The sequence below is a fragment of the Passer domesticus genome, chromosome 17, assembly GCF_036417665.1.
Source record: "Passer domesticus isolate bPasDom1 chromosome 17, bPasDom1.hap1, whole genome shotgun sequence".
Classification (NCBI taxonomy): Eukaryota; Metazoa; Chordata; class Aves; order Passeriformes; family Passeridae; genus Passer; species Passer domesticus.
Genome location: NC_087490.1, coordinates 5,437,344 through 5,455,362, shown reverse-complemented (window position 1 = coordinate 5,455,362; position 18,019 = coordinate 5,437,344). Strand labels below are relative to the sequence as shown.

General features: G+C 46.6%; 1 protein-coding gene across 3 annotated transcripts in view; it reads left to right on the top strand.

The window, feature by feature from the left end:
* Window positions 1–12,041, top strand: part of DGCR2 (DiGeorge syndrome critical region gene 2) — a 42,266-nt gene extending 30,225 nt beyond the window's left edge. For 2 of the 3 annotated variants that reach the window (XM_064393157.1, XM_064393158.1), the window contains exons 5-10: window positions 184–260; window positions 2,107–2,283; window positions 3,590–3,793; window positions 8,079–8,231; window positions 8,673–8,909; window positions 9,694–12,041. In XM_064393157.1, coding sequence (XP_064249227.1) covers window positions 184–260; window positions 2,107–2,283; window positions 3,590–3,793; window positions 8,079–8,231; window positions 8,673–8,909; window positions 9,694–9,935 — 1,090 coding nt within the window. In that variant the 3' untranslated portion in view covers window positions 9,936–12,041. Of the gene's footprint in view, window positions 1–183; window positions 261–2,106; window positions 2,284–3,589; window positions 3,794–8,078; window positions 8,232–8,541; window positions 8,910–9,693 lie in introns of those variants that run through there. The other variant, XM_064393159.1, reaches the window with a different exon arrangement.
* The last annotated feature ends 5,978 nt before the right edge of the window (window positions 12,042–18,019 follow it).

Genomic DNA, 18,019 nt, shown 5'->3' with positions numbered 1-18,019 from the left:
GTTCCTCACCTGCAGTCTCTGTACATTACCAATGTATGGGTCAGACAGATGAAGGTAAAAGTCTTCAGAATATTTTGAAAACATTGCTTTTACATCTGAGGACATTAGAAACTCCTGTGTAATTTAATTTGTTACTGTGGTTTTGGCCTGTATGTTTAGAATGTGACTTGATTTGTGTTGCAGGTTCTGGGTGGGATATCAGTATGTGATCACCAAACGAAATCACTCTCTGGAAGGTCACTGGGAAGTAGCTTATAAAGGTGGGTGTCTCAAATTACTGCTTGGTTCTGTGCCTGTGGAAACTGTGTTAAAGCATGAATATGATCTGAAAAAACAACATGACTTCTTTCACTGGTAGTGCTGAAATAGTGTAGGTGAACTGCTTTGCTTCACAGGGTAGAAGTGGAAGAGTTTAATGCTCAACACACCTCTTATTTTAAAGTTTAAGAAGTTTTATGGGTTTTCACGCTGGCATGGAAAGAACAAGTGTTTATTTGGACTTTCCCCTTGATTAAATGAGAGAAAGGAAACGACTCTGTAATTTCTCATTCTTTGTGGTGAATGTTTAGATGAACTGCTGATTCCTGGTTCTAGTATTTGCAGACTAGTGTAGGATGTTTGGAGATTTTAGCTTTTAAAAATTGTTAAAATTTTGTATACTAAAACAACACACTTGAATTTTGCAGAATTTACACAGATTTTTTTCCCTTTTAAAGTATTTCAGGTAGTTTACTTAAACCCTGTCAGAATTTGTAATCCCAGAAATAGATCTCATTTTATATGAAAAACTGAACATTAATTTGATGGGCGTCACTGGCTAAACCCTTTCAATTGCAAAACAAGCAGCTCCCTCTGCTGAAAAGGCAAAGCTATCTTTCTACACCTTTTTTTATTAGCTGATTCAGTTGAGAGATTAAAGTCATAATACAAACTCTTATGTGTACAGTTGCCTGTTTAATTCCTGTACTGATTTAGGTAATGGAAAATTTATAACAAAGGTGTTGTTTTTTAAGCATCAGCACTGTGAATTCCAGTGTAGCATTTGAAAACTAATCTGAATAGGTTTTTTCTCATGCATACTTTTCAGTATCCATGGAAAATCTGCAAGGAAAAATTTCCTTTAGGTACAGACACATAGTTATGATCAGAATTTTCAAACAGTTGGGTCTTGAAAAATACTTCCTTTGACACAAGAATACAAAGATTCTCCTTAAAAGGACCTTTCTTTGCTCTTTGGAAAGCTGACTGCACTGCCATCTGCTGACAAAGTGGTCACAACAGGGAGGCATGAATTACAGAAAAATCATCATAACTTTATCATTAGTTTTACTTAATTTGATGCATTATATGAATTTAAACCTTCTCAATAACATAATCTGTTTTCAAGCTTTATATTTAACAAAGAGATGTCCCTACAAAGTAAAGTACATAGTAACATCCAGTAGTTTGTGAAAAACTTTTCTTAGGCTTGTATTGACACAGACTCTGAAAAGTGATTTATGGCTCTACAGCTTGAAAGTTTTAATTTATTGTTGTGACATGTGGTACATAAGCCTTCCAGAAAATGCCCTCAACACCTTTTGCACTCTTTGGAGCCCATCAGGATGCTGTTTCATGATTGAAAGGACCAAACAATGGATGCCCTAATGCATCCCCTCAAACATGGAGTGGCTCTGCGAGGGCTGCACGGGTGGATGCACATCTTTGGAAGCACTGGTGGGTGCATGGAGTGCCAGGCACAAGATTGCTGTGTGGGTTCTTGCTCCACTGGTAGAGCCGTGACCAAGCTCAGCGTGGTTTGAGGAGGTGTATAACTATTGTCAAACCCCTTGGGACTCTGTGAAGCAGCACTTGTGGAGATGTTGGAGTATCACTTCTGCTTCAGAGTGACAGAATTACCCAGTACTTTGAAAACAGCAGCTTCTTTTCTGTGTGAGTCAGCCCTTCCCTCCCAGCTGTTTGCCTTCCCAGAGCAGTGCTGCTGATGGGAGCTGCTGCTGGAGGACTCCTTCTGTTGGAGTTGGTGTGCATGAAATGAGTGATGGTACAGAGCTCTTAAAGCTTTACATACCCCCAGGCTGATAATGCCAATGAATCTTGTTCCAGGCTCTTCAGAAGTGTTTTTACCCCCTGTTCCTGAGGTTGATACGGATATGTCTGAAAAGGAAAATGTTCTTTGTGCCCAGCTCCATTGCTTCCGTTCTCCTACCCTGCGGCACCACGGTTTGCACAGCTGGTATGCTGAAAACTGCTATGAGAAATCTTCATTCCTCTGCAAAAGGAGTAAGTCTTAACTGTGTTGTGTGTTTAAATATGCATTAATGAGTAGTTGGAAATTGTTTCGTTACCCTTTCTAATTTTTGCACAGTGAATTGGGGAAAAAAAAAAAGGTGGAGTTATATTTCTGCTTGATTTTAATAAATAAGAGCATCATAATGTGTGGCTGCCACACAGTACAGAGTTTTACTAAAAAATCATTAGACAGCAAAATAAACTTGGGGAAAAAAAGTTTTCTGATTTTTTTTTTCCAGAACACCGTGTTAGTAAACATTGCTCTTAAATTATTAATTTCACATTAAAATGAGGAAACACTTATTTTAGAGTATAGCAAATTCTACTAAATTCTTTCCAGCTAATTATTAGACCTAGAAGGGAAAGACAAGTGAGCTCACTGACTTAAAAGTGGGAAAAAAAAAAAGCTCTTGTTCTGTATCTTGCATTCCTGTACTCCAAAAGCCTTGATACCAACAGAGGTATTTGCAGTATTATCAGGTAATCTTAGACATTACCTAATCTAAGTGGTGCTTCTTTGCAAGGAGAAAAGTTGTTTAACTTGAGGGTTATACAGGGTGCAGCTGACTGCCAGGGAAGTTGTGCAGCCTCTGTCCTCAGAGGTTTTTATGATCAGATTAGATAAAACTCTGAGCAACCCATTGGGTCATGGCTGACCCTGCTTTGATCAGAGATTGAGCTGGAGACCTCCTCAGGTGTCTGCCAGTGTTTCCTTCCCTGTGGACCCCAGCAGCTGACCAGTGCAAAGGGCAGGGAGCAGGCCATCCTCCCTGAGCAGTCATTCCAGCTCCCAGCACTTTCTCTCTGGGTTTGGCACCTGCCTTTAGGTCAGTGGGCAAAAGGCAGCCAAGCTTCCCCTGCTGGGCAGGGGTCAGGATGCTGCTAGGACAGTGGAAGTACTATTGCCTGGCTCCCTTTTTAAGTCCTGGCCTTTGACAAGGCCTTCAAATTTGGTCTAGAAAAGATCCAGCTTTTCCTAATACCAGGAGAGAGGAAGGAAGCTGCAGCAGGCTTTGGCAGTGAAGGTTCAGCTTCTCAGACCACTTGCTTTCCTCTGTCTTGGAGAGGATGCTTGGAAGTGTGTCAGTTCCATCAAATACCTGAAACTCACCTTGTCAGTGAGCTGAAAATGGTCTGTGTCCCTGGAGACCATCCATTATCCTTCCTACTCCTTGGAGATCCCTTTTCAAAGTTCCTTATTGTGAAGGCCTGGATTTTAACATAGCCTTATGTTTACAAATCACTTAACAAATAAAGCTGGATTCCATGGATATATTGATGTGCCTGTCTGTTCCAGGCCAGACTTGTGTTGACATCAAAGACAACATTGTGGATGAAGGCTACTACTTCACTCCCAAAGGGAACGATCCCTGCCTGAGCTGCACGTGCCACAACGGTGAGCCCGAGATGTGCGTGGCTGCCCTGTGCGAGCGGCCCCAGGGCTGCCAGCAGTACCGCAAGGACCCCAAGGAGTGCTGCAAATTTACCTGCTTAGACCCAGGTGAGACTCTGCTGCTGCAGTTTTCTCAGTAAAAATTAGTTGAGTGTTCAGCGTGGTTATCTTTGTTTGAAACAACACATCCTTGCAGTGCCTCTACGTTGCTGGGTTCAACCACCCCATGGAGAAGGGTCTCAAATCATAGGAAACATTTCAGACTGTGGCTGGTAAAAATTAATTATCCCTGATGCTATCTAGAAAGGAGAAGCAATAGTTTATTTTCAGTTTGGAGAGGGACAGTACTGTGGGTTTTTAGTAGAGCATCTGGTACATTTCCTTTGTCATGTTTAGTTGTCATGAAAACAAAACACTTTTCTCTTGAGCACTAATTAAGCATCTTTTTCTGGTCATGAACATATTTATGTGTATGGAAGTTTTCATGCAGGGATTATGTGGGAAGCAGAGTTTTAAAATTTTATAGTTTCAATAATAATCAGGACCTACAGCCTTGACTATTGGATTTGACATCAGTGTAGGTTTTTGTTTTGGATTGATTAAGTCAATGAAGTTGCCTTTGAACTGTTTGTTGGTCACTATTTTGGGGTGCACATTTTGGGGAGGTTATTTTTCTGTACAGAAAAGAAATGTAGCTTGGTTGGAGTTTACTGTGAGAGTGGTCAGACACTGGAGCAGGTTGTGGATTTGCCTTCTGTGCAGATACTCAGTGCCTGATTGGACTCTGTCCTGCACAAGCTGCTGTAGCTGGTGCTGCTTGAGCAGGGGTTGGACTAGATGATCTCAGGATGTTCCCTTTAACCTCAGCCATTCTGTGATATTGGGTTGTTTGGTATTTTAAAAGAACCTAATCTTACCTGAGTGCATGAAGAAACTATTTTTCTGAAGTCCTGTGGAAAACACAGAAAGTCAACTCTTCCATCAGAGGCTTCTATTTCAATCTGTTACAAATAAAGGGATGCTTACTGGCTTCCAAATTTGCAGTCTTAACTGGTCCTAACTAGGAGAGATTAATCATTAAAGGCCACTGTCTCTCCTTGTGTCTCATTTGTTCTGAGGGTTAAGTTTAACAGATGTTTGCAGCTAGTGTGGCAGGTCTGCAGTGAAAGAGTGGGGAAGAAGCAGGAGTCTTCCTCCCACTCTTATCAGCTGAGTTAAGACTTAGGCTTCACTTTTTTTATCTGCAGGAACAGTGTCAGCAAAGCATCATCCAGCAGACAGGATAAGATGACCTGGGATAACCTTGTGTCATGTTCTTTAATCCTTGCTTATTGCTGTGGGTCTTACACTCTTCAAATCAGTATTCATGAAATAGTTATTTTACCACATCTTTTCTCATCCTTAAGCTCTTTTTCTGTATTGATGCTAAATGAGACTTTCATTATACTCTTGCTTGAAGTGTTCTGGTGGATTTTTTAGTAACTTAGTTTTGTAGAGAGGATTCATCAAGCAGTCATCCAACTTCTTTCATCATGAAGTTACTTCAGCTAGTGATAAACACTGAAAATTTTAAATTAAACATTTCAGTTTTCCTTCTGGGTGGTTATAAATGACTATTTCAGATGACAAAAATTAATGAATTACTTTCTTTAATCAGCATGTATTTATCTTTGTCCAATTCTTTCATGTATCTTCCCTAAGCTCTGTTGCAAAGGAAAGAAAACAGTTTACTAATGAACAGTAAGTAAGTTAATCACCCAAGGAGAGACCTGGGGAAAATAAATCCTGCTGTTGGGTTGGCAGGTAATCAGCTCTTGCAGCGTGAGTGGGTGAGCAATGATTGCAAGTGGTAACAAATATTACTCAAGGACTTGGTAGTAGGGGGATTTTTCAGTGGTAGGAGTAAGCTGAGCAATCACAGCTATACTCACTTAAAAGATGCTTCTCATTTAGCCAAAGATAAATAGGAGAAGAATATTTTGAAACCAAGGTAGTCTGTCTGTTGCTGCTCCATGTTGAGGTAGAAAATAATTTTTCTGTTGTGGCTCTTGTTTAGACAGACCTGCAACTGTGAAAAGGTAGTAGGAGAAATAAAATACTGGGAAAGAACTGATGTGCTGAAGCTTTTCTAGTGACTGAACTGGTGCAGTTACAAGGCACTACTGAGGGTGAAAACAAGTTTTCTGAAATATGTTTTGTATTTATGTGAGCTTCAGGTGTTTTTGATCTCAATCCCACCCTAGAGTGCCTGCCCACTTCCTGCCACACATTCTTGCACCTGCACTGTACTGTGATGTTCTTTCTCACAGAAAAGTGCTGTCCTATCTCCACCTGGCTCCCCTTCTCCACACAAATCTTGCTCTTTCTCATGGCATGTTAACACCAATAGTCCTTAGTTATTAACAACAATTCTCATCTGTTATTACTAACAGTCCTTGGCTGGCTCCACAGCAACCTGAGTGTTGGTGTTTGAGACATACACATGAACCCCTTATCTGGGAATTGAGAGATCAAAAGGATCCCACTTTGGGCTCCTGTTTATAGGGTCTCAAGAGAATGGGCTCCAGTTGTGGTAATTTTCCATCTGGCTACAGTTTGAGTCAGTAACTTTGAGGGTGTAATAACAAAAATATCACTCCAAGTGGATTGTTATCCAGGCAAGAAAAATAAGTTTCCAAGGCTGTCCATTAAAAAACAGATGTTCTTTAGACACCTGGTAGTTCCTGGGAACAGACAGTGTTTCTGATAAGCTCAAGAGGGCTTAGTCCAAGTGCAGCTCATCAAGGCTGAGGTCTAATGAGCATTTCTCAGATCATAGCACAGCCTACAGAGGGAAAATGCACCACCAGAATCCATCCCACAACTAAGGTCATCTTCCCTGGGCCTCTGCACCTATGTGTGTATTTTACTAAAGGCACTTCAGTGTTACTGACAGCCTTGAATACTCTGCAGTGAGCGTGGAGGCGGCGTGGCCCTAAGGTGGAGGAGGAGCAGGGGCAGCTCTGTGCTGCTCAGGAGGCTCTGCTGGCTGGGACGTGTGTGACTGCAGCAGCTGAAGCTCTGTCAGTGGTGGTTGCTAAAGGGTTTGACAGCACCCAGGCTTTTGTGCTGCACAGCCAGATCTGAGAGGGTGTAATGTTCAAGCTGTATGTGTAGTGCACTATTAAATGAGTTTCTTCTTGCCAAGAAGGCGTTACATAATAAATGCCAGCCTGTTAGCCATGTGCTGGAATGATTCAAATTAGGTGGATTTTTCTGTTACTAGCATGTGTAGCAAACTAATACTTAAAATTTTTGTGAGACTTTTAGCCTTCTTTTATAAGGAATCTTTGATGATACTTCAGTTATTGTTAGTGAAAGGAAAAGTATGGATGGAGCTCTTGCTACTCGAGTGGGTGTGGAAGGGAGAGGTGGCCTGGATCTGGCTGGTTCCCCTGGGAAGTGGCCCTGCAGTGACTGGGAAGAGGGACCATCCCTGCTGGTGACCACATTGTGAGGCCACCTCATCTGTTTCTTACCCACCCCTAACCTGGGTGTGTTTCTCATTCAGAACTCTTTAATGGGAAGTTAGTGCAAGGAACACAGTACTTCACTTTTAGGTCATTTTAGTTTGTGTAGAGTACCTCTGTGTGTGTGTGTGTGCTGCTTAGGCATAACCAAGTGGGATTAGTTGAATTGTGAGAAATAAATGTGTGCCTGGTGCTGGGAGTGCAGTGGTAATTTGTTCACAAGAGCCTTCCCTGTGTGGGTCTGGTTAACAATGGGACAGGGCTCTCCAAGTTCTGAGCTCCTGGGTCTGTTTCTTGTTCTGCCACATGCTTTTGGTATGACTGTAGGAAAAGGTTCAATTCCCATTCACCTTAATCTCTTCAGTTCCTGAATGATGATTACCATGTTCCTATCACTTAGTGGTGCTAACCAGTGTACTGGTGACATGTGGAATTTAGATAGCCACGTCTGGGTGACAGTGACAATGTTCAGAAATTTTTTTAATTGCACATGGAATGGTTAGGATGTTCAGAAGTTACGTAGTGTATAGATATGCCAGTTCTCAAGCCTTTTCCTCTTTAGTATAATATGATCAGCCATGTGAGGGATGTGCAAAATGCCACAAACCTTTCTTTATTTCCAATTTTTGGAGGCCTGAAGCCTTCAGTGTTTTTCCCCTTTTCCCAAGGAAGATATTCTTAGAAACTTTCAGATCTTCTTGCAGTAAAAAGATAAATCACCTGATGATTCATGATTTTCTTATATATTTGAAATACGGAGAAGTGTTAAACCAGGCTAATGAATCTCCACTCTACGTTTATCTCTCCGTTACTGACAGAAAAACATGAAGAAAAATGAATCTTGAACAAAAATAACAGGCTGTTTTTATATGTTTGATGAACAGATGGCAACAGCCTGTTTGACTCGATGGCCGGTGGAATGCGCCTGATCGTGAGCTGCATCTCCTCCTTCCTCATCCTCTCTCTGCTGCTCTTCATGGTGCACCGGCTGCGCCAGAGGCGGAGAGAGCGCATTGAGTCCTTGATTGGAGCTAATTGTGAGTATCAGCTCCCTGCTTGTGCTGGATATTGGCACACTGGGGTATGTAAAGGGGAGAAATGTCATCGTCTTGCTTGACTGTGCCTGTGTCTTGGTGGGGTCTTCAAACTTGAACTGTTGTAGTGGATAATGGAAGAATATTTTTGTTCCTATGTGCTCCAAGTCTGAAATATCTTCAGTGTGAACAGTAGTCTGTAGTTTGAAGAGGTTAGAGTCAAATTTAGATGGAATGCAGGACAAACAGACTGGGAGCAGGTGGGCCTGGGTATTGTGTACTTGCAGCGAGTTGACTTGGATGGGTTATGTAGACTTTTCTAGGTCTTCAGGAGACCTGAGTTCCTGGAGTGTGAAAAGTGGAAGAAAGTGTTGAGATCTGGCTTGAACTGAAGAAGACAGCATGAGATAAAGTCACTTACTCCTTTTCCTTCTCTTGAAATAGTGCACCATTTCAACTTGGGCCGCAGGATGCCTGGTTTTGATTACGGTCCCGATGGTTTTGGAACTGGCCTTACTCCACTGCATCTTTCAGACGATGGGGAAGGTGGAGCATTTCATTTTCACGATCCCCCTCCACCCTATACTGCTTACAAGTACCCAGATATTCAACATCCTGATGACCCACCTCCTCCTTATGAGGCTTCTGTCAATCCAGACAGCATCCTTTGTTCCACTCCAGGTATGCAGGCAATCATTTCTCTTTTCTCCCACTTTTTCATTTTGGCTAGAGGATGGATTTTTTTTAAGCCATAATCATGTGTTTTAGCAATTGTGGTAGGAAAAGGCATTTTATCAAAAAATCTGCAATTTCTGTGATGGAAATGTCTTTTGTTAAAATGTATCATTAAGCTTGTTTTTTCTCAAAGGTTCTTGAATCACCTAAATTAGCAGTGGAATCCAGTCTGTAAGCACTTTACCTCTTAAACCTTACCTATTTTTGAGCCTATTCTTGGATGGATTAGCTGGTTACCTTTTTTCTACCATGCTGCTACCATTTTTGGCCTCTTGAAGATCGTTTGATAGAGTTTGGTATTAAGAAGTAGAACAAATGTCAAGTACAAGAGATTCTGGATAAAATGTATCCAGCCTCTTCTCTCCTCCCTTCTTCCCCCACCCACACCCCCCAAAAATTGACCAAAAATACCACTGTCTAATGATTCACCCAGTGCTCTTCAGTTTTGCAGCTGTGATATTCATATACTGTAGAAATCATTCCAATTTGGGATTTTTTAGCAGCATATTTCACAAGATAAGTGAGCCTGATTAGTGCAAGCATCTTATTTATATGTCAAAGTTTTATTTTTGTTACACAATTTTCCTCTTTTGCAGTCTCATGTTGTTGTGCATTAGCTCAAAACCAGGAAAAACTCAGAGCTCCCAGAAATATGGATCATAAATCTGTTTGGGAACGTGAAATGATAAACCTCACGTTCTGATTCTGTTTGGTTTTCTGTCCTTTGCAGATGGAGTTCTTTCTCAGGCTGTGCAAAGCAGTCCTCCATCACTAGGAAACTGTGATGTCTCCCCACAGCTGACAGAGGGGTCGCTTCCTCCCTCAGTTGGTCCTTCTCCAGTGGAGCTGGAAGACTCTGCTGACAGCAGCACCTTTCTTGTCCCTCCTGACACACCCGTAAATGAAAACACCCCAGCAGAAACTTTGACAGGCAGCCGCCACAGCCACTGTTCCCTCAACACCATTGTATAAAGGAGTGAAACGCCCAGCACGCTCAGAGTTTTAGCATCTGTTTGCACAGACAAACACTAATCCGAGGCTTGAACTTCAGAAGGAATCTCCACTTTGTTTTTCAAACACTGCTTTTATGTTCTAGATTAGGATCGTGCCTCTCGTTTTTTGGCTGTCGTTATTCATTCACTAATCAATCTGTCCTGTAAATATGGATTGTACAACTGCTCTTTTTTAGCATTGGCTATGGAAGGGAGAGCAGAGAATTCCTTTGACTTCTGAGGAGGTGAGAAGTATGGGTAGTTTGGGTTGTTTTTTTTTTTTCCTAACCTGAGAGGAATCAAAATCTACGTCAGAAAAAAGCTGCTTGGATTTGGCTGGATACCACTGGACCCAGGAAACAGACAATGGAAGAGAAGGGTGGGGACAATCACTGTTCAAGAAGAGAAGATGGAGCTGCAGAGGAGGGGGCTGGGGGCCTGTTCTATGGAGTGGGACACATGCCATCAAATGTTACACTGTGTAAAACACAGTGCCTTGATCAGAACACCAGAGGAGCTGGAGCAGGAGTGGTCTATGGAATATGCGACAAATGGGTACTGAGAAATTGGGATTTGCAATTACAGTTACTTGTTGTGGTAGCTGCAAAACCTCATATTGTTGGATAAACTTCTGGCCCATGAAGACAACTGGGTCTGTGTGATGTCCCTTTGGTAGAGCCCTCACGTGTATTAGGAAGTACTTTAGGGCAGAGATGGGGAGCAATTAACTTTGATGCAGCCTGAGTTCACTGTATGAGGCCCCTGCTTGTTCTAATCCCATAGTAAGATTGAGGTATTTTCTTTCTGGTTTAACTTCTTTACAGTGAAGGGTTGCACAAAATGGCCTGGATACAAGACCACTGTTCTTGCTTTTCTTATTGCATGCTATATTTAGCATGTGTGTTCCCTCCCCTTCATTTCACTTCTTTACAGTTCTACAAATACCACTTAAAGATGGTGATCAACATGTACTATAGGTGATGTTTAATTCTAATTGGACACCTGTTCCTTATCTCAGTCCAGTAAATAGCCAGCCCTGTTCTAGAGATTTCCCCTGTGCCCCCCAAGCCATTTATCCAGGTCCCACAAGGGGTTATAATGAGGTTAGTGTACTTAAATCAATAAAGCAGTTTGCTTCAGTCTGATATGTCAACTTAAATTTCCCCCTCGTATTAAACTCTTTAAGCTAAGTTAATTTACAGATGGCAAAGATTCATTCAGTCCCTCACGATACCCAAAGTCAAGCACTGTTGGTTTTGATAATGAGTACAAAACAATCTTTACAGGCAATTTTAAATTTAAGTTTGGATTTCAGTGTACAAATAGTTTACCCTTTTCTCCCATACTCCCATTGCCTCTGCTTCTCCCTGACTTACTGTAACAGTCAGCAAATGAGATGAATTTTAAGGAATTTGTAAAGAATGCCTCTTGTGAGTGGTCTCCTGTTACCTTATGAAGGGTATACAACCTAGAGGGACAGGAAGAAAGCACTGCATAGGAGTGTGGATGTGATCTATTTTTCTAGTAATGATGAGAAATCCTACTTGTATGACAAATCCTAACCCACTCTTGTGGTTTCCCAGTGCAGCTGACTCTTTCCCCATGGAATATGCTGCTACTTTCTATTCCCTGTCTTGCCTATAGGCTTATGCTGTACTTGGGGATTGGTCTTGACAGTTCAACTCGTTTTGCACAGAAAACTGTGAGTTTTGTTACCGAGGTCGTAGCTGGTGTCTCGCCGCGCAGACGCTGCAAACAGCCCTGACTCCACCCGAGAGGGTGAATCACAGTTCTGGGGAGCTGCTGGCACACGAGTGGGAGGGAGCCTCTCTGCCTGCCTGGAGCTCCTCCACCACCCCTTCCTGCTCTCTGCTGTGCCTGGCCCCAGCAGCAGTGGTACGAAACGAGAGGAGCAGTTCTCCACCCTGTGGGATCTCTGACCGAGTCCTCCTCCGAGTTCCAAGTCCTGGTCTAATGAAGTGGATGGATAGCAGTAGTCAGAACCATGCATACAAATTATTGAGCATTTCTGAAGTATGAAAATAAAGCGGGTTTTGTGCATTTTTGAGCACATTCATACGTTTTATACATTGTATGTACTGATTTTTCTTTAGTTTTATAGGTACGAATGCGTGTGTGCGTGTGTGTGTTTCTGGGTGGTGATATATATATATATACACATATATATATATCTCTATACATACTGTAGACAGTAACCTTTGTGCTGTGTCCAGCTAGGTGAAGCTAAGCACTGAGATAGAAATTAGGCTCTAGGGTTAATACTTCTCTTGAGCTGGCTACACTCTCTTGTAGAACAGGCTGTGATAGTATACACTTAAATAGGATGCAAAGTCTATGCTACTGCAATCTGTTCCTGAAAAATACTTTGTTAGCAGGGCAAAGTAGAAAAATTCCAATTTCTTTTGAAGCCAGATGGAATATTTGTTCTTTGTAGTATCCTAGCGCAATAACAAAAAGCCTTTTGGCTTGGTTCAGTCTCTGAGGCTGTATTTTGTGGCTGAGGTGAACAGATACCTTACCTCACACTTCTCCTAACACTGCAGGAATCTGTTTAATATTTTTGTATTTTACTTTTGGTTCTGTGGTGAATTTTATTTGCAAATAAGCTCTGTTACAACTGGCAACTTCATTGTGGCTCCTGGTTGTAGCTATTCCAAATGGAGGCTTCTTTGTAGAAGCCTCAGTGTGATATTTTCCCCATTGCTTCTGAGCCTTTCCCACTTGTATATTGGCAGGAGACTGCTATTTTCTTTGTTTTCCCCTATCCTTCTTCCTCTTAAATGTAAACAAGGGAAATTCTTTGAATGGAGCAGCTCACTAAATACAGCTCATTTACCTCTCAGTGAGCTTCTAATTTGGCAATAAAATTGTCATTTCCCCACCTTTTATGTAGCTTTTTCACATTGAGTACTTTCTCTTGGAGTAAGAGCCTTTGTAGCAGAAAATGTCCCAACTACTCAGACTGCTGGACCAACTGGGGAAGAGTTATGTTGTCTTGACAGCAGTGGACTCCTCAGCAAACCTTCCTTGCCCTTGGCAAGGTGACTGGTGGGCAGTTTGTCCCAAGGGCTCGTGGCAGAGTTGGTGCTTGCCCAAGGAAAACCTCTCTGGTTTGATTGCCATTCAGTTGATGAGATCTTTGGAGTTACTTTCTGCATTGATTTCCCCCCACTGCCATTCCCATCTCTGGATGTTCTCAACATCTGGTGCATCCTGGGTGTCCCTGCAGCCCCAGCAGGGAGATGGCATTGCCACATGGTTTCCAGCAGCCTGTGTGAGCCCAGGGTGTGTTTTCCTTGGGATGCCCTTCACCACAGTTGCTGTCACGTCCCAGCACTTGGTGCTGTGCAGGGCTGGTCTTGTCCCACTGTGGCCTCAGACAAAGCTGCTCCTCAGCTTCCCCGAGCTGTGGTGCCGAGTTGAGGCCTCTGCTGCTCCCTGGGAGCAGCCCCAGGCTCTGGTTTGTCAGTGATGCCCTTCCACAGTCCCACAGCGCCTCTGGCTCTGCACTGGGAGTTCAGAGTTCAAATGTTACAGGGGCAGTGGGTTCTGCTGTGCAGGATCAGCACCATCATTCAGGTGTGCAGGAGCTTGTCTGTAGTGTTCAGTCCTGTTTAGTTTGGGCCTCAGACCGTTCCTTTAGCCACGCACAGCAGGACACTGATCTAGATGGAAAATGAAGTAGGTGGACATTTTTTTCTGAAGGCTGAATCTTCCAGTCAGGGGTGCTCTGCCTCCACAGGTGCCATGGGGTGATGGTCTGTTTCAGTACTTGGGAAGAAAATGTTTTTTGTGACCAGTAATTATTACCGTTCTTTTCCCATCTCATGTTAAATGAATTTGAAGCTGGTACTTAAAGATGTTTTTATCTTTCAGATGTGACTTCTCAGTGGCAAAACACTGATGTTTTCATGTTGCCTCGTACAATCCATAATGTGCATCTCCTTTTTTCAGTTGCTGAAATGTCATTTTTCCCCCTAGCTAAGGAACTTGTAACATGCAAAAATTTCTTTTAAGTTTCCCTTGCAAGTTGGGAGCTGGACCGTAAAATGAGAGCAGTTGAGTGTAGAGGAGGTGAATCAAAGTTCACGTTTGTTTCTCTGTTCCCCAGTCCCGAGTGAAATAGGTGTTTCCTTGGAGCAGAGGCTTTCAGTGATGAAGATGCGCTTGCCCCAATAACAGCCAGCATTGCCTGCCTGCTGCAGTACCACATAGCTTTAATTTTCTAGGATGTGCCCCTCGAGTGTTGACTGGGTCAGGCTTGCTGCCAGCAGAGGTGGCTGTGCTGCACCATCCCTGTGTTGGGCTGAGGGTGCCTGGGAGGCTGTGAGAGAATGAGACACTGCTTTGTACCTTCCTCTGGAAAATCGTTTTAGCCAGCGCTGCTCTTGCAGGCTTCTCCTGTGTAGTTGGTTTGTGACTGGACTTAACTGTGGCAGTGTATAAAAGATTTTGATATTCTGTGAAATACCATGTAGAATTTAAATTTGATACTATAATAATTGAGTCCCTGTGACACTGGTTTTTGTTTTAACTTCTTTGGGGTTGGCACTAATCTCTCTTTTTTTTTTTCAAGATGCTGTGAGAAACATTTCATCCAAATGCCAAATAAATTGTGTTCTGTAAGAGAAATGTTGTGTTCCAATGTCTCCTGATTTCTGCGTCGATGTGGTTGCCCAGCATTGTGAAGGAGGGTTTTGTTTGTTAAATCAGTCTTCTGAGCTGTGATCTTGCAAAAAGATCAATAAATGCATTTAACTTGGAGCAGGTACTCTGCCAGAGTTCCTGTGTGTACAGATTCCACTGGGATTCACCTGTCTTAGTGTAATTTTAGGAAAGTCTTGAGATTATACCCAAGAAAATGAAGTGCAGTGTATTCCTGCTGCCCTCCCCAAACCCATGGGGAGCCGCTGAGTCCAGGGCCGGGGGCTCTGCAGGATGCAGGGGCTGCTCCAGACTCCCGGCTCGCTGTTTCTCCTGGAGCCGCCGGGCTCGCAGTGTTTGCGGCGGGTGCAAAGTCGCATCGTTCACTGCTGAGAGGCAGGGGCAGCTCCGGAGAGCTCCGCGTCCGCTGCAGCCGGGCGGGGCGGGCCCGGCTGGGCCGAAGGGCCGCAGCCCCTCGGGCACCCGCAAACCCCCGCAGGAGCCGCCGCGTGTCGGGAGCGCTTGGAGGGGCTCGGTCCGGCCCGGACCCCGCGGGGCTCTGCTGCTGCTGCGGGATCCCGTGCAGGTACAGCCTGCCCTGGCCTCCTGAGCCCTGCCTGGGGACAGGACAGCTCCTGTAGGAGCAGCGTGGATTGTCCAGAGGCAGCTGTGTGTGCTGGCCCTCGGGTGCTGTGGCAGGGCATTGCTGGGCAGGCGGCTGCTGTAAACTCTTAGCAGCCCAAAGGGCGTTTTTCTGAGCGGGTGACGAGCAGCCGTGCTCGGTCCGGGTTGCTCAGCCCTGGCAGAGAGCCAGCGCGGGGAGCGTGTCAGACACGCGCCGTGTGCCGCCGGGCCCGGGGTGCCAGGCCCGGGGGGAGATGTCGCTGACCCCGCGGCGGTGGCAGCGTGGCATGAATGCAGGGGCTGTGCAGCGCACAGCGCGGCCAGAGCGCATCTGCCGGCCACAGAGCCTCCTTTGTGCCGGCCCGGAGCCGGCCCTGCCCCGCTCCCGGCTTTCTCCTGGGCTAGCACCAGCTTATTATGGGGATCAAAGATCAAAGTATTTACTGCCTGTGAACTTTGCCTCTCTGGATGCCCGCCTCTCTTCGTGCACCCATCCCTGTGTGATGTGAACCACACTCTGGAGGCTCAAGTCTTGGTCGTGTCACTGTCCCTGTCTGCCTGGGTCCCCCCAAGGATTTACCTCCAGGAGCTGCTGGCACCTCTGCTGTGTGCTGGCACAGGGATTGCTGATGGTGCACGTGGTGGGGGTTCCCACCAGGGTGGCACCATGCCCACACCAGTCGATGGTTGCAGCTTTAGTAACTATTTTTATCTTTCCCCGTGGTATTTTCCCCCTTATCATGGCTCTTGCCCTTGGTGCTGTGACTACGCCTGTCTGCAGGGACCCCGCCACCTCCTGGCTCGGTGGCAGCAGGCTGATGGACGCTGTGTTGCCCTACGAGGAGGACACAAAACTGCAGGATCAGCTGGGAGCTCACCACCACCACATCAGCAAGGCCATCAGTTTCAAGGCTTGATCTGGTTCCTGCAGAAACTGGAGGTTGCTCATTCCTGGTACGAGTGCCAGCAGCCAGCCATGCTCTCTGGGAAGCAGCGCAGTGGGATGGCTGGGAGCAGGGATGGCAGAGTTCTGCAGTGCCACCACTGCCTTTCCACACGCCTTGTAGATCCCTCTGCTTCCTCACTCTGCTCCTGCTTCTTGTGGGCGCTGTGCTGGGCCCCACACCCTGCTCTTGCCCCTCTTGCTAAAAATCACCACTAGAGATGCCTGAAAACCTAAAAGAGTGTCCGTGGGGCAATGAGTCTCATCTTCTGACCCCAGGAATCTTGGGCTTCTCCCCCTGGCGATATGGGCTGTTCTGCTGTGGGCGTGTAGGAAGAGGGATCACTGGGTGGGCTCATGTTTCCACGGGAGATCCTGATACCATGGGTGCCGGAGCAGCTCCCCTCCTTCCCGGCAGCGATCGGCCGCAGAGCTGGTGCGACCCTCAGCCGCACCTGCCCGCCCCTTGCGGCTCTCCGGAGGGATGAGCGCAGCCCTCTGCAGACTACCTCATCCCCGGAGCAGGGGCCAAGCGTCAGCCACGGCACAGATCCAGCCCAGCCCAGGGGACACCTGTGCTGCCGCCCTCCTCTGCGCCCTGCACCGCGGCCCAAACGTGGCTCAGGGCTGGTGCTGCCTGGGGGGAAGAAGGTCCCAAAGAATCCCTGCTGAGGATGAGCCCGTTGTGGCGTTGGCAGCCAAGCAGCTCTGCTGAGGCAGAGCCAGCCCCGGCCAAGCCGGCAGCAGGGGCTGCTTCCCGCTGCCCGGGCGCTGCTGCCGGGTTTGTTCATCCTGGCAGTGACTCGCCCGTGCTCCCGGCCGGGCCAAGCGCCGGCGAGGGGAGCTGCGGGCCGGGCCCCCTGGCCTCCTTTCCTCTGCTGCGTGAGCATGGCACGGATATTTACGGAGCATGTGATAACACCACGCTCCTGTGTTGTCACCCCCTTCCCACCTACCTACCTACCTGCCTGCTGAGATCCTGGCTCCTGTGGGACCTGCCTGGCCAGGTGCAGTGGATGGCATATGCTCACTCAGCACTGAGAGCTGAGCAGCTGCCTCCAGCAGCACGGGGTGCCTGCGCTGTGCTGCGCTCCGGTGCTGCTCGGATGGGTGTGCAAGCCTTGTGCCCCAGCACGGCCCCTGCACTGCCAGCCAGTGCCCCATGGCTGTGGGAGCGTGAGTCCCTGCAGCCTTGTGCCTGCTGGAAAGGAAAGGGCTGAATCCTGCCCCAGCAGCTCCTTGGTGACTGCAGGGACTAGAGTTCCTATGGTGCGGCTGTCCAGGCCGCCTGGGCCCCGAGGATGGGGCTTCCAGGAGCTGCTCGCTGGGATTTGTCCAGAGAGGGGCCCGTGCTTGCAGGCAAGAGTTGGGTTTGGTCTGCGGGTCTCCATGGCACCGCCTGCCCCTCATCAGGTGGGAAGCACCACGCTCAGATAAGGGAGATGCAGGTCCCGCTGCTGGCTGGGGAGTTCCCAAAGCCGGGGGCAGGGTCTGTCCACAGCCTGTGTCTGCAAGGGATGGGAGGGGACGGGACAAAGCGCCTGTCCCCAGCCCGTTCTGCCTCCTGGCAGGCCCCTGATGTCCATCTGTAGTCCCACACGCTGTGCGGGGGCGGGCTGGGGCGCAGCGGGGATGCTGCCGACCTCCAGCTTTGGGGCCGGGGTGCGGGCCGGTACCGGGCGGGGAGCGCCGCGCCCGTGGGCTCCGCCACCCCCGCTCCCCGCCTGTCCCTGTCACCGCGGGCTGGCCGGGGGCCGGGCTCTCCCCGCTCCCTCCTAGCAGCCGAGGAGTTAAAAACTCAGCCCGGGTGATGAATATGTAAGAGCAGAGCC